The following is a 24,175-nucleotide window of genomic DNA, read 5'->3' as shown; positions in this document are numbered from 1 at the left end:
ATTTTCTTTCATCTTTTTATATCTTTCTAGGATGATCAACAGACAATCGAGCTAGAAGGTGTCTATTTTGGTGATGTGTGGCTATGCAGTGGTCAAAGTAACATGCAATTAGCAATGAACGCTGTAAGTATGGAATGTTCCTACCTACTATTGTTATGAAAAAAATTATCTCTACTTAAAGTTTGTCCTAAATCGACATGAATATTTGCTAAAAAGCATTATACTTTATATTTAAAGTCTAAGGCTAACTAAGTCGTAAAAGTCAAATTTAAAGTGATTAAAAATATGTCAAGTTTAGATCATGTTATATTACAAAAAATATGGTATATCTAATTCTACATTACTTCTAAAGTGAAACGTGCTGAAGTTCTTAGCAGTATTTATTTTTCTTCCTGAAAGAAAAGATTCCGATTTTCACCAAGAATGTGTTGTTACAGAAACTTCTGCTTTTTTAACATATGGTCTATCCTCGTCTTATTTAGATTACTTTATGCTTTTAGTATCAAGGGCATGATGACATCAGACCAAATAATTACATAAGTGCAAATATTCCCAAGAATTAAACTGTTCTGATGAACAACATTCCCAACTTGTACGTACAAATGCAAAGATATCCTAAAGGAAGTTATTGTAAGATTCACCTGAGAGAACCCCTTTCACATTCCCTGGAAATAATTGAAATTGAGATCAAAGTGTGGTTTTTAGGAAATAGTATAACTAGAGATTTATTTTCGTTAAGGTGTGGAAGCTACGAATTGATTCTCTTGCATTTTAGAGGGATTTTTGTGGTTGCAAACCCGAGCGTCAAAGCATGAAAACAAGTGGAAGAAATTAACAGATGCTGCAAAATATTGATCGTATTCTTTCTTTAAACAAGATATTCTTCAAATCAAACAGTCTTCAAATCAATTAAATTTAAAAAATCACTTCATAAATAAAAAAAATTAAAACCTAGGTAGAGGAATTGCATTTTAAAACTAGAACATTAATGTTAACCCTCCGATGGTTTCAGTAACACCGATGGTTTCAGTAACATAAAGTAGGTGGACGTTTGGTGTTTAGAAACACAATTATTTTATAATGCCTGTCATAACAGTTGACCAAAAGATAATCTCGGATACTTCGAGAAAGTTTGGGATAAGAACTCGAAGTTCCATAGGTTGTACCAAAATATAGAAGTACGAAAAACAAGACAATAACAAAATAAGCACTAATCGGTTTAGAAGATAAAGTCGAAATATGAGGTGTTTGAATTATTAAGTGCACCAAATATTGTATGAAATAGAGATGTATGTTAGTGAGAAATCTTTACATGAGATAGCCCGATCTAGACTAGCTAGCACTTGTGATCCAGAATTGAAGTTATTTTCATAACATTTTTACCAAACTTCGCGTCTGATGTCATTTGATTTTGTATCATATTATGTAGCAACATTTGTTTCAAGCTTAAGGATTGGATAATGGTGGTTGCAACGTTATATTTATATTTTAACTTGTTACATTTATAGCCTACCATTCGAACTACTAAATTAGTAAACACGATTAAACACCTTAACTGGTACCTGTAATTGCAATATTTATTAAATACCTTGAAATCAAGCACATTAAATGTTTGACACAACTAACTTTTATTCTTCTTATTTCATGAATGAATTATTCTGTTACCATAGCAACAACAGACAAATACCTATCTTCTTTTCAACAACACATTACATGATTATCTATATAAAATCAACATATACTCTACATTTTTCTTCTTCTTCTTATCAACAAATTGTGCACTTTTAAACTCCGTTGCCCGAAATAACTACAAGAAAATGGAAGTAATTTATAGATTAGATATACAATCTCGTATATATGGCTCCTGACGAGGACTTCTTAAATTGATTAAAATTTAAGAAAGAATCCTGGACCGTTACATACACTTACATGCATGGTTACCATACTTTCCGAATACTCCTATATATAAATTACAATACATATATTAATTTCATTTTATATCAATAATCTTACATTTATTTAATAATCAATTATATTTTAATTCTAAAAATTATCGTCGAAGAAAACTTATTCAAAATTACGATCACCTTGTTAATTATTTTGGTCCAAAAATAGATTCTTTAATTCAATATCTTCGGAGCTCATTAACACATTAAACGAAAATGCATTGACATATTACATAACTTATTTCTTCCACTTGGACATCATTAAGATGGTTATAAAAGAATTGAAAAGCACAATATTGATAAGTGAAGCGAATTACAAAGAAATCATAACAATACTCAAAATAAGACAAAACAAGACTTGATCAATATAACGGAATAATACAAATAAAGAAATTATTATATTAGGAATCAGCAAAGTTTATATGAGTTAGAATACAATATAACATGTTTTATTTATTCGGACAAGAACATTATTTATATTTTCTGTATAGAATTCAAACAAACTACGAACGACAAATGAAATCATTACGATATTTAAAGTGAAATAAAACAAAAATCAATTGAATATGTTTTCTCGGACGCCACAACATTAACTTAAGTTACATTAACAAAGAATTCGGTTAAGTTGCATTGTACGCCACAATCTTGTGTACAGTTCTGTATATTATGAACTCCTACAAATCTTTGATTTCTATTTTGATAACTTCTACCACCTATAAAATTGTTAAGAAACCTATTTTGAGAAAAAATAGGTGTACTGTTTGCCTGATTTCTAAACGCTGTATAGTTACTATTCCTGTTTCCTCTGTAATTAGGTTCAGCTCTATTACCGGTATAATTGGATCTATCATTACTTTTTACATTAAGGTTACATTCTTCACGCACATTGGTATTCCGGACGGGAATATAATTACCTTGACTTTGATTATTATTAGTTTAGTTTAGATTATTATTACTTTGCACCATGGATTGATTTTCAAAATTTTGCACTATCATAATCAAATGATTGATATTAATGCGTTGTGCAGAAATCAGTATTTTTGCAACCTAAAAGGTAACAGTATCCGGATCGATGCTATAATTCGTGATTCTTGTTGGTACGGATTAATTAACTTCAACTCTTTGTATATAGAAATCACAAAATCAGTTAGATTCTTATCAATTTTGGGTTCAAACCGTCTGTTTCGAACCAAGGCGTCTCGGTTTGCCAACATGAAATCATTCTCAAAATTGGAAAGCAAAGCGTCATTAAAATCTAAATAACTGCGTAAACTCCCCCTGATTGCTTTGAACCAAACAGAGCAGGGTGGTAGTAAAATATGCGGTAAAATTTTGAGAAATTTAAATTTGTCTATACCGATTAAGTCGCATTCCACTTCGAATTTTTCTAAAAATACACTGGCAGGTATGTCTTCCGACCTTCCACTAAATTTTGTTAAAGATCGTATTTCACTGAATTTGAAATTATAATTGTTACTATGAGCCGGTTTCGTATGATTAGATTTTACGCATCTGGTTTTCCCGCGATGTAATGGCCGGGGTCTCTTTTCTTCCTTCCCCATGCTACAAGCATTTTTATCCCTCTCCGAAGAGCTTTCCGGTATATCACTTTCTTCTATTGCTAACCTGGGTTCATTGGATAAATGGTCCCTGTTGATGATCGAATCAGGTTTAATATTTATGGTGATGATCTTTTCCTTTATAGTATCTATTTCTTCCTGTATTACTTTAATTTGGTAACTATGTTCACTAACCTGCGTTTCAACAACATTCACTGCTCTTTGCACAATTGAGTGCCTGAGAGTGAGAAGGGGCTATGCCACACAACCTGAAATTTTGATGTAGATACAGTTCCTTTTGGTGCTGCTAACAATTTTTCTAATTACCCTGTTGATATTTGAAGGCAAATAAGCCATTGCCCAATAACAATAACCATACGTTATGCATTTTGTACTTACTATAATAAATCTTCATTTTTCTCAAAACTGTCTGTTTGTGGCATAGCCCTTTCTCACTCTCAAGCACTCAATTGTAAATCTGTGCAATATTTGTTCCATCACACCGTCGGTTCGTTCTAATTTAGTATTTATTTGCTGTGTTATTTGCTCTAATTTATTATCCATTTTCTGAGTCATAGCCTGTATAATTTATTCAAATTTAGTATCTATTTGCTGAAATTGAGTATCCATTTGCTGAAACTTTTGTTCAAATTTAGTGTCCATTTGTTGCATTTGCTGAGACGAAGATTGACCTAACTGTTTTATAAGGTCAGCTGCATTTGTTGATGTCTCCAAACCTGATTTTCCACCAGCTTCTTCACAATTACTTTCAACATCCATTTTAAGATTGCGATAGTTTTTCCTTTTACGTCCCAACAAAGTGTACTCCGTTTTGACGTCTTTTCGAGATTGCTTACTTTTCTTCACGCAACTCTCAAGGTATGTCCTGGGCGAGATAACACCATCTAAAATGTAACGTTATATTTATATTTTAACTTGTTACATTTATAGCCCACAGTTCGAATCACTAAATTGGTAAACACGATTAAACACCGGAATTGTTACCTGTAATTGCAATATTTATTAAATACCTTGAAAATCAAGCACATTAAATGTTTGACACAACTTTTATTCTTCTTATTTCATGAATGAATTATTCTGTTGCCATAGCAACAACGCAAATACCTATCTTCTTTTCAACAACTGACATTACATGATTATCTATATATAATCAACATATATTCTACATTTTTTCTTCTTCTTCTTATCAACAAATTGTGCACTTTTAAGCTCCGCTGCCCGAAATAACTACAAGAAAATGGAAGTAATTTATAGATTAGATATATAATCTCGCTGTATAGTCCTCCTTTATTTTTACTTATTCCGCGTTCTTACCACCTTGGAGGTCTACATATTAGTTTGATCTTGAATGACTATCGCCTTAAAAATCTAGATACTCTGTGTCATTGCATATGTATTACTTTACATTACACAAAGTACACAGCTACCGAATAAACTCTATAATATTGTTGTACCTTGAGAATATTCATTTGATTGTTTCAAAAATTGTTTTTTCTTAATTTGACCCTCTTGACACCTAATTCAGAATGAGGTACTGTGTTTATGCCAGAAGAACGAATCCGATGTAGTTCAGACCAAATTTCCTTTTTGATTCGTAATAATTGTTGTAGCCTATAATATAGAAACTACAATTAAAGACATGGCATATGGTATGTACGTTGTTGCTCCTTTTTAATATCAGTCGTTATTTCTCTACCTTCACTAATCTCGTACAACCATATATATTTATTTCAATTTTTTAAAAAAAGATTGCTAATTGAAAAAGTATCATGAAGCAACATATATGTTATATAAGGACCGAGCACAGATTTTTAAGTTTCTGATATCCCACTTTTAAGAAATAAAATTATTATCACACACACACACACACACACATATATATATATATATATATACAATTAAAATGATTTAAGGTCCTTCGATAAACTTACGACACTTTCTTAATTTTAGAGAATTTCAAAAATGTATAGTGAGTCGTATAGTTTCTACAAGATACTATTAAATAAACTAACAACTGTTTCCAAACCTTTTGTTATCCAATAGAAATGTCCATGTCATGACGCCATCAAAAATATAAAGAGTGAGTCATATAGTTTCTATAGTTTCTAGATATTATTCAATAAACCATTAACTGTTTCCAAACCTTTTCTTGTCGACCAGAAATTTCCATGTGCAATTAATGCCGTTATAACTATTGGACTCCCAGGCTTAGATCTTGAAAAGAATAATTAATTTATATGTTACAGTAAATACTATCTAAATCATTTTATTTTTTGAATTCTCTTCGTTGTGCCCAAATTATTCAATAGGTATTTGTAAAGAAAAAAACAGTGTAAGTTTGTTAATTTCCAGGAGGGGTTAGGATTTCCAATATTCTCTGAATAAGTCCTTGCTTCTACACCAGAAGTTATGAATTCAGGAACATAAGTAAATAGAACATGTGTCAATATAAAATGTTTATTTAAAATTTCAGATTTATAATTCAACCCAAGAGATAGCGGAAGGACTCAATTACAACAACATTCGTCTCTTTTACGTGGGATCACAGTTTTCAGAGACTGAGCAAGAAGATCTTTTGAGTATACAGACCCACTGGACTCAACCTACAGATGGTATGTTAATATTACTATGCATACAGTACTTTAATATTATGTTTACTGAGAAATACTGTGTACGTGAGGTATTCGAAAAAAGTATAGGCTTATCGCTCGTAATTACCATTTATTGAAATGCTCTTCCTCGCATTTGAATATGCAGTTGGAGTTATTCCTCAATCGTCACATATATTCCTCAATCGGCACAACGGTAAGGTCTTAATAGAGCTGAATAACGTCTCATTTCATTGACTTTTATGGAAATTTAGTTTTCTGTTTTCTGTGAACGAACTGAAACTTCAATCGTGTTATATTAATTATTCTCATTTCAATTGTTACAAGTGTAAATACTGATGATAAAAAATGTGCCCATGCTTAAATAAATTTCCAGTAGTGGTTTTATATTTATATATATTTATATCAAAACTTTCTTTGCCATCTCATGGACGAATACAATTAAAAATTAGTTTCACTTGATTCATCGTCTTCAAATTAGTAGAAAACAGTGCTGTTAGAAATTTACTCAAAGTGGGTACTTTCTACCATTGGGATGAACGGTAGTTCTTTGCAATACAATATAAATTTAATGTTACCTAAATTAAGTCACTAATAAAACAAAATTTAAATTTAAATTATGGGTAACAAAATGTAATTTTCATGAAGTAAATGATATTTAAATACATTTGATGAAGAAATCAGTAAAACGAAACCATTAAAATTTCATTTCATTCCAATGAATTATCATCATTATCATATCCTGCCATTATTGGCAGGTCACTGCCGCATATTGAGAAGCTTTCATGCACCATGGTCTTCAACTAACATTATCGACTTCACGTACGATTTTTCTGTTTTCATTCGGTCCACCAACTATAGGCTCCTTGCCCCTTGATTTTCTTTCTTGCCATCACATCCTCTAACACGTCCATTGTAATACAGTTTCTTCTCTGCCAATATTCCAATCAGTTTATCTTCCATTTAAAAGTTACCTCTAAAATTGCTTTTTTCACTCAACTGCTATTTCTAAAACCTCATTTGTTTTCCGTTCGACCCAGTTAATTTTCTCTCCCCATTCTTCTTCTTATCCCTTTCTAGAAAGCTTCTGATCTTTTCTCATTGTTTTTGCGCAATCGCCATGTTTCTGTACCGTGTAATACAATTCTCTACACGAAGCATTTTAAAAGTCTTTTCCTTAACTCATTATTCCAGAACTCAGAAAATATTACTTTTTCCTTTTCTATATTTCTTTCGCCATTTCTATTCTTGCTTTTGTTTTAGCTTTGCATTTTATGTCAGCACTAGTAATACTGCCAGGAATCGAAAACTAGTCACCTGTTCCTTTGTCTCCCCTCCTACTTCCATATTTAACACCGACCCCTTCGTTCCTACTACTATGGATTTCATCTTTCTCATACTTGTTTTCCTCCCATATTCTTCACAGTAATTCCTCAAAGTTTCTAGCATCTTATTGATTTTCTTTTTAGACTGCGCAACAAGCACCATAACATCTGAAAGCCGTATACATCAAATCATTCTATCCCCTACCGAAATAACGAATTTATTATGTAGGGTCTACTTCATTATCTACTCTGAATATATATTAATTAACGTCTGTGAGAGACAACATCCCTGTCGAACTCTACCTCCACTTGCACTCTCCTCTGTCATTTCTTTTCCTATTCTAACACTTACCTGTTGGTTCAGTGTTCTTTATGAGTCTTCGATCTCAATTCCAACCTAGCCTTCTTTAGGACTTCCAATAATAATCTCCAATTCACGCAGTCAAATGCCTTTATTAGGTCAATAAATACTTGGGACATTCTTTACACAGTTTTTGTCCTTTTCTTCTAAACATAGAAGAACACTGATAAATATTACTCGGGTTAATTACTAACAAATATAGAGAACTAAGGAATAACTATTAGCAAAAAATAACTACAAGCTATGATGACTCTTAGTAGAAATCAAAAATATTTCAAATACTGCTTAAAATCTAGACAGTATTTCAAATACTAAATTAGTGAAGTACGGAGTTGGATTTTGTTTCATGTAAGGTTAAATTTACACCCTTGTCTTTGACCGAATTCAAGGGATTATTTGTAAACATAAGAAGCATATGTTCTTTTAATATCTGATAATACACTGTTTCAAAATGATTGAACGATTTCGACTCCATATTCTTTCTTAAAAAAAAGTAATTTTGCAAATTAGTTAAAATTTTTACATTAAGTATTATAATTGTCCAAATTTTAGTGGAAAAAATTGTACATCAATCCGGTAATACAATTCTTCCCAGACCTATTTAAGAATGTTTCCATCAACAGTTTATATCAGCAGTAATGAGCTGTTGCAGTTCATAGGCATCTTGGGGTAAAGATGGTTTGTACAAAATATATTTGAGATGTTTATACAGAAAAAAATCGCAAGGGGTTAAGTTTGGGAATCTTGGTGACCAACGTTAAAGCAGTTAATCATTGTGATCATCTTATCCAATCCAGCGGTGTGACAGTTTCTCATAAAGGTAATGGCTAATGTTTCTATGAAAATATCAAAGGGATCCACCCCATTGATGAATAAAGTTTACAGTGTCATGTTCTAGTTGTGGAATAAGCCATGTAGTAAGCATGTGTGGAAATCTTTCTCCAGTCATGGTTTGTTCGGAAAAAAGTGTCCATCATATACTTTGGAAGATAAAATGACACGAAGTTCATTTATTTTTGGTGAATCACACACAATTTCAGCGATTTTATGAGGCTTCTCACTTCCTCACATACTAGCATTTGTTTATTCTTCTTTCTATCACATGAAACGTAGCCTTATCACAGAAACGCTGTTTGCTTAAAAAATCGTCATCACTCCACACCTTTTGTAATAACACAAAGTTCTTTGCAAGTCGTGTGAATATTAGATGTTAAAGGTTGTAATAACTGTACTCGATACAGACTCGTCTGTAAATGTTTACTCTTTACATTTCACACAGTTGATCACGACATTTTTAGTTCTCGACTACCTTTAACTGTAGACTCTTGAGAGCTGCGTTGAAAACAAGTTCAAACTCTCTCGACAATTAGCATCACACATGGTACTGCCAAATGATTTTCCCTTGGAAATGTATCCCGTTATCTTGAATTGTTCATACCACTTGCGAATGATGATCCTTTACGAAACTTTGTACGAAACGTACGTTTAACACACAATAGAGCACTAACGTGAAGCACTAGGACCCAAAATGCTTATGTCTGCACCATAGACAGCCATTTTGCAAACTATCACTCTGTCACCTGGCATAAGAATTTCTAACTAGTACAACTATGCCAAAAGAAACTCGAAGACGTGATCAAAAGTATTTTATTAAATTTTAATCGACAAGAGAGTTTTAACGCTCATGAACGGTTTCTTATCGTTCAAATCATTTTGGAACACGTTGTATTTACGTAAGCCACAGTAAAAATTCTGAATAAGCAGTTAACGATATCAATGTAGTCATCTTGAAGAGTACTTTGTGCCATTTTGTGGCCAAAATATTAACAAGTGCGCTTGAAGTACGCGTTTTCAGTTCCAATTTCCGTAGGGTTAATTACTTCTAACACAAATTAGAATAGTGGTTTGAATCCTACTACAAATAGTAGATTCTATCCTGCACAGTCTCGCTGTTAAGTTCTAATAAATCAAGTAATGGAGACCAGTTCAAAATATAAGGAGCGAGAAAGATGTAGTGAGACTAAGAAAAACTAGAAAAAGTTAAATATGATAATTGACATGTGGTCTTTACAATCGTAGACCCATTATTCAGGTATAAAACAATATCAAATTTATTATCTAATTTAATATAATGTTCTTTTTATTTTTATTTTCTATAGGTTCATTGCCATACTTCTCAGCCCTGTGTTTCATGTACGGACGTCGGTTATACGATGAACTACAAATTCCTATTGGATTGGTTGTTAGCAACTGGGGTGGTACCATCATCGAAGCATGGAGCTCACAGTCAGCATTGCAAACCTGTAACGCAGCCAGAGACGTAGAACCTAAAGAACCGTAAGATTTATTTTTAGCCCTTTGCACATATACCATTTTACTGTTATTATATTGCAATGCCCATATCTTCACACTTCCATCAAATATTTGAATTAGGAAGTTAATTAGAAAAATTTAGACGTTATTCCTAACAATACTTTTTACCAGTTATTAATGACAATCACTTCTACTAGTTACATCTTACAATTATTTCTACCAGTATCATTTCTACGGCTATTCCTTCTAATTATTTCAAAGTTATTTCTACCAATTCCTCTTCAAGTTATTTTTAACCCTTATTCTTAACTGTTATTTCTAACAATCATTTCTACCAGTTATTTCTAGTAGTAATTTCTAAAAGTCAATTCAATGGTTATATCTAAGTATCATTTCTACCAGCTATATCTAAGAATCAGCTAAATATTAGAGCTTAAATATTTTTATATGGACTTAGTAATCTAGAAATCTACTATACTCCGTGTCGCCCGAATTGGCATATGGCGTGGATTGGCGTCAGCCAACAAACTCGCAGTGTGCTAGTACCAAACCTTCAATGACGAATCTAATCATTGACAATTGTCCGCAAATATGAACAAAATCAATTATAAATGATTAGATTTCTCCCTGAAGGTTTAGTAACAGCGCACTGTAAGCTTATTGACTGATGCCATACGCCAATTCGGGTGACGTGGACTATAGAAACCACCTTCCTGTATCACAAGTGTACAATTTATTAACCTATTTCAACAAACAGACAAGTAATATACAAGCAATAAACTATGATAAAAACTTGAAACCAGGACAAGAACTAGTGAGATGATCTAGAGCCAGAGCAAGAACATTGTATAGGACTGACAGACATATAAGAATCGCCATACACTTAGAGAAAATATGAATAGAAGTACACGTATAAAACGCAAGAGGTAATGTCCTGCTACTCTCCTCAATTAAATTAGAGAAGCTAGGTATATATTTTTAATGTATTCTGATAATTTATTAACATATTTATTACATTCTTCTAGTTTATCCTTTATTTGTTCCCTTTGAGGCTGTTAAGTCTAAAAATTAGCCGACTTTGTTCCTTCTCTTCTTGTGACGTCAGAAGAGACAAGCAGCGCCACTCTCGCTCTCAACATCGAGGATGTTATAAAATAGAGGATCTGCCCATATCTTCATCCTATGAACTCATTGAAGTCAAAAACATCCTAGCATCCGCATGGTGATTGGATACTCTCGTTTCCGCCATCGTCTGAGTGGTTACTTTCGTTTCCGCCACAAATGTTGACTCAAAACATGGCATTCTTATTTGGTGGAGTGGACAGAGTGGGGTGGCGAAACTGTGACGTATGGCTTAAGATTTTGTTGTATAGGCAGATCCTCTATTTTATAACTTCCTTGCTCGACATTAATCGAATTTGGTTGGCTGTTACTTCCATGCCTTTAAATAGGATATTCTAGGTCAATCTTCCTATTTCTTGCGAAGGAACTTCCCTTAAAAGAGTTTTCGGATAGTGTCAGAGTACATATTCAAAACGTTTACTTCTCTTCTTCCTAATTATGTTCATCAATACTCTTTCTTCTCGTATTTCCCCTAGTAATTCATTTGTTTTCATTGCTGATCAACAGTCTTCACAAACTTCCTCTAAATTTACATTTCAATTGCTTCAAGCTCACTTTTTGTTTCTATGGACCATGCTTTGTACTCAAATATCACACTTTTTTTTGTTTGTTTGAGAAATGTATTCGTAGTCTTAATACTAATGTGACTATCAAGCAGGAGAGTACTCTTAAACTTAAGTGCTTTTGATATTTTCAGAGCACCTCGATTTGATCAGAACAGTCCATCTGCTCTCTGGAACTCAATGATTTATCCAATCCTTAATATGACTCTTCGAGGAGCCATATGGTACCAAGGTAAGGAAATAGTATTCAATATACCACGACCTTTTTCGAGAGCAAATGTGAAGTTCCGGTGTGACTGAACAGAATAAAAAATACTGACATTGAAGAAGTTTGTTAATGAAGAAATTGTATATATCGTTTCTTAAAACCTCGACACAAACTGAACTAATCGAGGTTATATGGTTACAGGTAACCTTTTTGTGTTGTTCGTTTCCCGTGTTAACCTGTAGGTAAATGTCTCATGTGGCCTGGGTGTTCGGAAGGATGATAAACATTAATCAACAAAAATTAAAAGCCTTCACACAACCTAAGTTTTCCTGTAACTTTCCGTTTGTGCAAGGTTGAGTGAAACAACAGGACACATCCACAGATCATCCTAGGTGGGTGAAAAATGAACGAAATCCTTTAAAATTACCTCTTCTGTTGTACTAAGTGGATGCAAAATAAGAGGAAGCTTTTAAAATTGCCTCTTCTGTTGCCCTAGGTCAGTGTTTCTCAAACAAACTTTTTCATTCATGGAACCTTTTCACGTCCAAAATAAAATGGCGGAAATAGTATTAAAGTATTCTACAATTTATAATAGTAATGCCAATCTTTTGACTATAATACTAAGTGGCTTATGTAAATTCTAACCCACTTCTACATGAGATAGAGGCTTCCGTTTTTATATTCGCTTCGTTGATATTGGTTTGTATATCGATAAAAGTCCAAAAAGCTGAAATTTCCCAGTCAAAAAGGATGGGAAAGCCCTTTCAGAGAACTTGGTTTTTTTCGAATTTCGGAAAATTTTTTGTTACAGTACGAAAGAAGTGTCGGAAAAGAGCTTTTGTCATTTTCGAATTTTTTAAACATTAATATATATATATATATATATATATATATATATATATATATATATATATATATATATATATATATATATATATATATATATATATATATATATATATATTCCGGTGCAAACTTCCAAAAACAAATTCCGAAGGAACTAAAATTCAAACCAACTTTTAGATAAGATAGAGACTTGCGAATTTTTTATTCGCTTCTTCGAGGTCGGTTTATATGATACCCCTAGGTTACGTGGAACACACTTTGAGAAACTCTGTCCTAGTTGGATGAGAAATGAGCTGAATTCGTTTAAATTGCCTCTCTTGTCTACCTAAGTGGGTGAAGACTTTTAAATTACCACTTCTGTACAATTTACTCAGTGGCATTTGTTCCGTTGTTCGTCCGAGAGCATCAATTCAAAGCGTTGCCGAATGATCTATTTAGCAACATCTGTATAACGAAAATTTGGGAATTTCCAAAATTAATTTGTAATAGTGAAATTTTGTTATACTTAAATAAATGAAGTCTGAAAAACTCATCTGTTGTTATGTCAACTACAGGCTCTATATTATTTCAGCATTAATTTATAGTGAAAAAAGCACAAAATTTGTTAGAGAAAAGGAACATTAGGTTAGAATTACACCAAGTAGCATAATGTTCAAGTGTTTCTTTAATCTTTTAGCATATCAATTTTTTACGTTGTATAAATTCTAGACTTTTATTTTTGCAAATATTCTATAATTTGCTTCCATACACTCCCAGCCTCGAAAAAGAGTTCAAAAGTCTTCAATCACATACATGAATCTAACACACAAATTCTGCCACATCTCTTCGTGATAGAAAAAAAAGCTTGAAGACTAATACCACGTTCGTTGCTTGCACAAGAGCCAACCTCTGCCGATTAGAAGGATGCGAAAAGCTTACTTAACGGAATAACGCTCATTGGTTACTTTCAAATCAAGATTCTGTTCAACTGATCGCGTGCATGTGTGAAAAACGGTTTATCACATCATCTAAATAATAATATAACGTAATAAGAATATTCTAACACAGGATTAATTTCAAACCTATTTTGTAAAAATAAAAATAAGAAGTCGAAATTTTCATTCGTTACACTGAAAGATGGTTAAAATGGAATATTGAAAAGGGAAAAGGGAAAGGGCTCAAAACAACTTCGGAATTCTGAACATTTCATTATACTGGCGTTCGTTACGGCGTTTTATTGTACACAGTTGGAGTTATCGAACCCCAAACATTTAACTCTAATTTTTTTCCTGTCAGAATTTCTATATGCTCTACTGTAACATTGCGGAGAGTTTATTTCACAAGTGAGCAAATAACAAGCAACAAAATAAATAAATAAAATTCATGTTTCCAAATTTGCTTTCCCTGCCACTTGTGAACTACTAGGTTCCACGATTAAGGATGAAAGGTATTAAATTAGGAAATCAATCCATTTTTAAATACTGGTGGCCTCAAGTAGCTTGTACAAAATATATAATCTCAGTTGGGTACCACCTATATTCTTAAGAAGTATATTCAAAAGTATTTATTCTAAACGTTTCAGCTTTGTTGTTAAACAGTTTTCCAGCATTTATTCTCCACTTTATGTTATCAGTAAACTATTCCATTTCTTTTAACATCAAAACGTAAATTACATTATTATTAAATTACACAAATAACAAACTAGAAGTTCTTAAAAGATCAATTAATAATATTTTTCTTTTTAGGTGAATCTAATGTTGGCCTACCACACAATTATACTTGCATGTTCCCAACCATGATTAACTCATGGAGAAGCTTATTCCACGCTGCTGATCAGGGAGATGAGCCTACATTCCCATTTGGATTTGTTCAGGTATGGATTTAATAATTGTTTAAATCGTTTACAAGAGTTATGTGCTTCAGGTGGATAACTAGGAGTTCTCATGCCATGCTAAACACTGCTTGAATAGTGCGACGTTGCCAGATAATGTAGAGTGTTTATTGATGCCAGATAATAAAGGAAGTAATCATGGAATTCTGCTTGGATATGTACTGGAGAAATTAGCTTTCGATCTTTACCGCAATTCAGAGCTAAGTTCCACTTCTCGAACTGCAACGTTAGAATCATGAACTTTTCTTATTGTGACTACCACAGTAAACGTACAAATTTGGCAACGACGGCTTTTGGCGCTCTGTGCAAGTTTCTTCTGAAAATCTATTTCCTTAAATATAGATTAATATTCAAATAAAATGTGAAACATAACACGAAAATCGGTCAAACAATATATCTATTTCGTAATAAGATCGTTATTTCAAAATACTTTACACATACAAATAAACATTTCGTAAAACTGAGCAGTTCTAGTAAGATCTAACAGCAAGTGCCATCTTGTGTGCTCATTGTAAAACGAATCAAATATTTTCTTTTATTTGTTACCTTTTTCGACATCACAATACACCACCAAATGTATCAGTGTCTTGTGTTGTAGCTGAAACATAACTCTAACTTATAGTACAATATTTATAATAGGTAACGTTTCATTGCATAGTAGTTAAGGGAGCGAGCTAAAATATGTGCTGACTTCCGGGTGGTGATCCACCTTAAAACTGATAGACCTCGTACTACAGTATGACTTTTTTTTTTTTTTTTTTTTTTTTTTGAAACTACAGGAAGGGAAACCTTCAAATAAAAATGAGCACACGGACTTGAAGCACAGTAGCTACATATATTAGTTGTAGGGAAACTTTCGAGTGTCCGTAATACGAAGGGCACGGTACACATCTTTTTTTTTTTTAATCTTGTGCTTTATTTGAACTTATCCAATCTGAATCAAGCTTGACAAAGTGGTAGATATTGACTTTCTACAAGTTTATGAAATATTACAATGGGCAGTGTTTTGATTCCTAACTAGTGTGTAAAATTAAGAAAAACAAAACAAATGAAGAACGATCACTATGCGTCAATTTTAATGATTTCTTTAGTTTCAGACTTCAACTGATTGGCTTATACATCAGTGCATCAGTGCATCAGTGCATCAATGGTAGAGCGCTTACCTCTCGTGCGTGGGGCACAGGTTCGATCACGAGCCAAATATTTGTGGTGGACAACACCGTGTTCGTGGGGTTTCACGGAGTGCTCTCGTTTCTCCTACATTTTAATTTCACTAATTCTTCCACTATCATTCACTAGAATTAATCACTGTCTCCCTTAGCCTAAAGGGTGTAATCGTGGGGCATTCAACTGAAAGATTTTATTTCATTTCTATTTAAAAATGATTAACATATGGTATGTTTCTAGCTTTTTTCAATTACTAATTTAGTTTTCCAGTTGATAATGAGCAGCCACGTTCTTTGTGAACAGATTTAGATAGCAATTAGCTTTTAGTTTACACAGTTTATATTTTAACCCATATTTAGTTGGATTGTTATTTGTGGATATCCGAATCTTTTAGCTCTTTTCTTTAATCTTACGTCCACATTGGATAATGGGGGTCTTACCTCCAGTACCACGAGCTGGCAATAAGGGCGAATTTATTAATATTATAGTTCAAGTAATAACGATGTGTTAAAACTTACTGATGTTGAACCCAATGATCAGTGGTCCAGATATCACGAAATATAAAATAATCATGTAACTGGATAGGTCCAGCAGTGCATTAATTTTAAGAAAAAACTTATAAACGTAACAATGAAGTATATATATACATATATTGATACAAAAACTAGATTTGGCTTTCTCTCCTGCTGTATACCTTATACGTCTATTCTGTTTCATTCTAGAGTATTTATTATTAACTCTTTCAGTTGGCTCCTTACTTACGTGATCCACCTAACTGGGACAGTTGGTCCTATGTCCGTTGGTATCAAACAGCTGAGTATGGATATGTTCCCAACGAGCGTATGCCTGATACCTTCATGGCTGCAGCTTTTGATCTTCCAGACGATAACTCACCTAATGGACCGTAAGTATTCCTATTGACACAAGGATGGATTGCCATATTCAAATTGTCAGTTGCCTTCTTTTCGAATTTTTAAAATTTCTAATTAAAATAAAATAGTATCTGTGTACTCCGTTATGAGATCACAGATAAACCATTTGAAAGATTATTTGATTTTTACATAAAGATATTTCTTAAGTCAGGGCAAATCTTTTTTTATTATATAGTATTTCTAATGCAATTGTAATGCTCGTGACGTTTACTATTAAAATGTCCATTGAGTTTCAATGGGAAAAGAAACCACATTTCTTTGCTCTGACTAATCCAAGAATAAACACTTTTCAGGAAAGCTCTTTATTTTGGAACAAGTTAGAAGTACATATTAGATCTGGGAAAGAAAACTAAAATCACCATCTCTCTCAACTCTTTGATACAAACTAATAACATAAATTCAAACTTAAAGAATATTAGCTCTCTTAGTGTGTTATGGGACAAATAAAATATCTTGTTATGTTCTATGGCAAAACCATGCTTACCAATGGTAGCAGAAGACATGCCTTCATAATTTTTTCATAATTTTTTCAAAGCAATCATTATCCATTAAAGAGAAGAAAAGTAGAATATGATGGAAAAAAGTGTTAAATGTTTTGGTAAAACTGAACGAGATATATTTTTTATTTCCATAAAGTTTGCCAAATATGAACATGACATTTAGTGTTATTCAGTAACAAGCTTCAAACATCATAAAGTGAGAATACATTGTAGTTAATACTTATGATGCGCCATTTGTAAATGAAGTATTGAAAATAGATTTCAGTTTACCCATCCTTGTATAATTCTCCAAAATATGTGTTATTGTTAAAGAATTAAGTTCAGCTCAGGCCTGCAAGAAGTTAGGGGAGTTAGAAGGTATGTTCCTTAAAATTCTCTCTCACTTGTAAATTTCATATCGTGGCTCCAGAAGTAACTATGTAAGAATCTAATTAAATATACTGACTCCGGAAACAATTAAGTGAGCCTAATTAAATAATTTTGACTTCAGAAACATCTATGTGAGACACTGACTAAACATCTTGACTTCAGAAACAATTAAGTTAGACTCTGCGTCATTTTTGACAAGTATTTAGCATCATAGTTCAAGAAGATTATTTTCTCAAGTAATCAAGTTCATATATTTTCCCATCACTTTTATCTGATTCTTACTTAGTCTCTATATCTAAGAAATTAATTTTATTAAAGGTGAGTTCATGAATGTGCTATTCCCGATACCAAACAATTTTCAGTAAATTTATTTGTTACTATACGATTGATAAAAGTTGTTTGTCTTCATATTATTTTTCCGTAAAGTCAGCTTTATGAAAAACGTGAGGTTGAATTTGAGCAGAATTAATTTGGAGTGAGAAACTAGACGTCTTAAAAGAATAAGGTTGCAGACCTAAAACTATTTTAGTGTTGTAGCTAAATTGTGTACGTTTATCGATTACTTATCTTTCAATTACTTCTATTATCTTAAATTATTTTGCTCTCTTTCTAGTATTCACCCTCGTGATAAACAGACCATTGCAGATCGTCTTAGCTGGGCGGCATTTAATCTTGTCTATGGAGAAAACAACTACCCAACACATGGTCCACAGGTAAAATAAACTTTATTATTAGCAGTAGTAATAGCAGTATAATTAGTAGTATTGGGTAGCTGCGATTCTAATGCCAGAAGACATATATCACTTTCAAAGGTCAAAAGATGGAAAATACAATACCTAGTTAGTCATAGCCTCTGTTTGCAGTCACATACATTTTTCATTGCAAAGCCAATGATTGGATTACATGACGATAGAAATCTGCGATCCCAAGAAGTTCTTCAATACATATTGCACCGCGAGAGAATTTCTTTCCTGCCAAAAAGCGATCGCGTAGGCGGCAGAGACGTCAAGGAAGTACAGTGGGTAAAAAATCGTTTTCGAACTGGAACTAAGGACCATCATTATTTCATTATATATATTTCCGTGTAATGTGTCGATAATATGTGTGTTAACCATTTTTCAATGCTTGCGGACAAATTCGTGGTGTATTTCATTGATTTCAGCATTGTAACGACCTACAATGACTTTTTCTCACTATATCAGCAACACCTCATTTTGCAATTAGAAAGATGGTTTCAGAAACTCTTAAGAAATATATCATGAAACAACCATAATTCTAATCGCTGCTTGCTGCCGTAGTAGATTCATTTTTCATCAGAAGTGACAAACCAATGGAAAGCTTTCCGATTATTTCGGACATTCGAACTGTATACCTCCAGACAGAGATCCTTGTTGCCAATTAGCTAGTCATGTGAGACCTATAAGATCCAATTTTTCCACCTTACCGGTTGCATGGAGGCACCAAAGGACAGTGGGATGATGTATGCGTAATTTGTCTCCAATTGCATGAACACTACTATCCGAGGGATCGCTTCCACGGTATCATCAAAAATGTTGGTAGGTAGTGGCCAAGAAGCTTATTTTTCAATATTATGTCGGTGGCTTGAAATTTTCCGAACAAACGGCGTATCGTGCGTTCATTCATCACTCCTGACCCAAACGTACTGTTGATGTTTTTCGCACCTAGATGTACAGAATATTTCAGTATGTGTTCGTAACTGAAATTTCCTCCCAATCGTGTAATCTCCAAGTTGCATTTTCACATAGCTTTGTTGAACGACACACTGCGGTTTGACTGGCTGTACTCCAGCTTATTTTCTTAATGTTCATAGAATTTATGGTATGGCACACGTTACTTCAGTCCATCCATTGGTTGCGTTACAGATGATGGTTTACAACCAAAACTAAAACGGACATTTCAATCCCACCAGTGCAATAATATTGAAAGTTATGGTATTTTCTAGTGTAATCAATTTGATCTACAGTATACTTTAGTTCAAATTAAAAAATGTGTTTTGAAAGTTTATTTAGAGTAAAATTCTATCTATAGAAAATGGTTCGGAAGGTAAAATGAAGATACTTTTTTCATTGAGTAAGTCCAATAATATAGTAATAGAGTAAATTGAGCATATAAAAGGTAACGTCGGACTCAGCAGTTACTCTCAAGAAAAGGGAGATTTATCAACAACAAATTCATTTCAGATTTGATATGGAACAGAAACGTCATTTAAGAATTCTGACTTTAAGACATCAACTTCCACTATTTCCCCTGTTTCATGACCAGCTAAGAAAATTGAATCGTGATATGTATTTGAATAAAAAGTATAATTCTCCATGGTCATCCTTACGTGTTATAATAAAATAATATTAAATATTTCACACATTAGTAAATGAAGGAAATTAAAATAAATCTCAATTGTATCTTGAAAAAATTTTAGACACTCGAAAACAATAGCAATTCGACCAGTTCAGTGAACAAGCAAGCCGTATAATTCGAATACATGGCTTACTGAATGATTTGACCAGTATTCCAGTATGTACTAAAGTATCATATGCTATGACAATGCAAAGGGCGAAATTAGTCACTTTAGATAGACCAGCTTTGTCTTGTAGATGCTTAGCTACCGTCCAATGGCATCGGCGACTCTCGTCGGACAAGCAAGACTGCGTCTTGTTAAAGATCACATTCTGCTGGGATTTATAATATCCTTCAGAAAACTATCTTTTCAAATGAAGCCACAACTTTCGTGTGGGGAGCAATTGGTCTTTGTCTTCTTTAGTACCACAACTTTCATGTCCGGTCATCATGTGCTGCACATGCATAATTCGCCTTTTATTGGCTCTTTTGTCCACTTCTTGAATGTCAATTTGTCAATGTCAGTACATACAGACTCCGAAACCTCTCTTTGTAAAACTCCTTGTCCCGTGACCCTATCCTTGTGCTGCTTTTGATACAATTTACTCATATGTTTGGGATCGCTTCTTCTTGCAGCTCTCGTTTGTCCGCAATGCAATATCACCAGGGGTAAAAGTGGATCTAAAAAGCTAGGGGAACGCAAGACGTCACGCCGTCTCCCGTGCCTATCTTTGCCCATTGTAAATGTTTAGGAAGAGGATGGACGCCATAGATATTTTGGAAGTGGGGTAACGACGTTCCCTCGCGTTCCCCCTCACGTTTACCTCTCAATATCACATGTTATTTTCCAGCATTTGCGATAGCTTGCAACTCAGTCATGTGGAATTTCACTATGTGTCACATCGACATTTTTCTTTATCATGTGCAGAATTTTCTCCAACTATTGAACTATATTCTGTAAATCCTGTATACAGAGATATTAGCAATTTAGATGTTTCCAGCAAACTGTAGAAATTAAAATTATGAATGCATGGCCAGTTAACCTGCCCTCCTCTCTAGGCCGGTAGCCAGCCCAAAAAATGTAGGGGGGCCCGACTGAAGTTGGGGGGGCGACCCAAAAATATTATAGTTCATCACCATATTATAGTTCATTGGCAAGCCTACCGTGAAAATTTTAGGGGCGCCCGCAAAAATATAGCCCCCCCACAAAACCCCCCTGGATACGGGGCTGCTCCTCTCCTCATACCTTATATAACAAGCAGCGACGCCGAATTTTGTACAACTCTAGCATTGTGCGTTCAAATATGCGTTTTGTTGTTAGATCCAAGCGAAGATACAAGCTCAAGAAACTTTTGGATATACCGGTTCCTGTGATAACAAAAAAGATTAACTAAGCATATTGTTGATAGTAATAAATTGAAGTATGCATAACAATATAAAATTTTACATTGTCGGTTGCTGGGAAATTGATTTTCTATTTACATTTCCAGAATGCCATGAAAAGAAAGTATAGTTTATCTCAAAGAATGGAAATAGACGTACTATCTTTGTTCTGGGGTGCTAATTGCATGTTTTACTCTTCCCAGATTATCAGTATAGTTAACTAATGTATCTTTCCTCTTTTTACAGGTAACAAACTTTGAAAGACAAGGAAATTCAATTGTTCTCACATATGACTCCAATATTAATGTACTAAGCAATAATGGCTGGATGGTAAGTAAAATAATAATTACATTATATTGTAGGGTAAGAGTGCACGCAATACACAAAGAAGAAATGATAGTGTTAAAACAACTCAATTAACAGAGGCCAGTTATGTTAGAATGATTAGCACTTTAACGTGTTAATTACTATAGTTTCTGCAATGTTTCACCAAAATGTTTTTGTGAGCATATGATATTGTGACAGAATTTACCAAGGATCTTATAGAATAGAGGATCTGCCATTACAACAAAATCTTGAAGCCATACGTCACAGTTTCGCCACCCCTACTCTGCTCACTCCCCCCATAAGATCGCAATGTTTTGAGTCAATGATCATGGCGGAAACGAAAGTAGCCAATCAGAGGATGGTAGAAACGAGAGTAGCCAATCAGACGTGCCAATGCTCGGTTGCTTTTTGGCTTCATCGATTTAATAGGATGAAGATACATATGAGCAGATCCTCTATTTATAACATCCTTGGAATTTACATTAGCAGAATCGCTGTCATCTGTTTTCGATGATCCTACCTTTGTTTCCGGTGTATTTCAACCCGTAAAGACATTTTGAAGTGGGACTGAGAGAAGAAAATTTAATACTGCATTTTATTACGTTTTGCTGGTCATTTCTCGATGCTTTTTTTTCATTCAAGAGGTGCGGTTGCCAAGTTGCAACATCAAAGTCCCTTATGTTCCTCTTATTCCTCGTCTATATTTTGTCTCGTACTCACCTATAAACTATTCCTGCGACATTTTATGATCCCTAATAAGAGTCATGTCCGTTTATAGAAAATAATGTTTTTGTAAACGTAGATGCTTGGCGAGTGTACACAAAACAACAATGATGAGTTACTAAAACGACTCCGTCTTTCCTGTCACCATGTTAGTTTATTTAAGCTTTACTATTCTAGGACTTAAAATCCGATGAAGTAGCACGAGGCATGTGTCAAATTTTAACATACCTCAAGGAACACAGAGCCATTGAGTTGAATTAACACAACCATTATTTTATGTTTAGGAAGCAAATATAATGCACTGTTGGTTATTAAAATTTCAGCGGTAGGAAGGACAAATTACAATGTAAAACTTAGTAGACAAATATCTTAACGGTGCACTCAGAAATGGTTTACTCATATTATGATATACCACGATACCTCAAAACCTAAGAAACATTAAACAGATAAGTGACACGTAAAACCATGGTAGAAGTTAACAGCTGCTACAGCACTATATCCTTGTGGGTTTAAACATAATTACGAAATGACATTTCCTCTAACTCGGTGCGTCCGTACAAAAGCATTTATGCGACCGCGAATCAGATAATGTTCACACCAGATATCGGATGAAAGTGTAATCCAAAATATCAGTGTAATGTTGTGTCCATTATGAACGCGTATTACTTTGTTGGAAATTAGCCCATACAAGAACACAAGTGGGTCTTCAATATTTCAGCGATGTAACGGTGGTAATCAATCACCCATTAATGTGTAGTAGACATGAGTTGAAATAGCTACAACTAGACTACAACTACAACCGGAGTCGGGCCAGTTGTTCACCCGGTCCGTCACCGTGATTTCATCAGATTAGGAAACGACCATCATGTTGCTACAGACACGAGGAAGATCCATCGTAATAGGTGATTAATGTGACTGAAATTGCCGTGAACACTTGACACTAGTTCCTTGTTCTTGACATCATTTCAGTTGCAGAATAATATGGCATGCAACCAAATGGAGTGCAGCAATGTGTGCTCTATAGAAAATTTTCCAACAGTCCAGACGACGCCGAATGTAAATGTGGACATTGGTTATTAATCAGCACTCTTGAAGCTTTGTACGTGCATTCGTAATGTGGCTATAGGTCTGCAATAACCATGCACACAATGTGTCTGTTCTCTGAGGATTATGAGGAGGAATACATAATGTCGTCATATTTCTCCTTCCTCAGCCCACAGATTCTACATTCACATCACTATTCTTGTAATCCATCAAACTCTGGCACCAAGATGGAAAAAGAATAATGCGTAATCTCGATATGACATACCTCTCCCAAGTTCAAAGGCTGTTACTATTGGTGTTGCAACTGCCGAGGAGGCATATTTCATCCATCTTCACACATTAACGTATAACAAACACTGCCAACACATAAAAACGGCTCACTGTCCTTCATTATTGATTGTAAGAAGCATAAACGGGACAGTAACATCAATGTATTCCCATGCAATAATCATGTTAATGTTTTCTCGTCCTTCAGCTATATATTCAGCAAATGTACAACTGATCGGATGCATTTCTCTCGATACTACAAATTTAATTTCCGGTATTTCCAAATTAATATGTTGGTTATTCCTATTCTTCACTAATTTATCTTCAAATGCTATTTCCTGGAACTAAATTTTGGGATTGACTTC

General features: G+C 33.8%; 1 protein-coding gene across 1 annotated transcript in view; it reads left to right on the top strand.

The window, feature by feature from the left end:
• Positions 1-24,175, top strand: part of LOC145684024 (sialate O-acetylesterase-like) — a 39,513-nt gene that overhangs the window by 14,001 nt on the left and 1,337 nt on the right. Inside the window, exons 5-12 of the mRNA XM_081755840.1 lie at positions 31-123; positions 6,000-6,138; positions 9,981-10,158; positions 11,954-12,051; positions 14,598-14,725; positions 16,657-16,814; positions 18,325-18,424; positions 21,696-21,779. Coding sequence (XP_081611966.1) covers positions 31-123; positions 6,000-6,138; positions 9,981-10,158; positions 11,954-12,051; positions 14,598-14,725; positions 16,657-16,814; positions 18,325-18,424; positions 21,696-21,779 — 978 coding nt within the window. The remainder of the gene's footprint in view (positions 1-30; positions 124-5,999; positions 6,139-9,980; positions 10,159-11,953; positions 12,052-14,597; positions 14,726-16,656; positions 16,815-18,324; positions 18,425-21,695; positions 21,780-24,175) is intronic.

The sequence above is a fragment of the Thermobia domestica genome, chromosome 4 (assembly GCF_964235325.1).
Source record: "Thermobia domestica chromosome 4, izTheDome1.hap1.1, whole genome shotgun sequence".
NCBI classification, from domain to species: Eukaryota; Metazoa; Arthropoda; class Insecta; order Zygentoma; family Lepismatidae; genus Thermobia; species Thermobia domestica.
The sequence above is the reverse complement of the archived record's forward strand: the minus strand, read 5'-3'. Positions and strand labels throughout refer to the sequence as shown.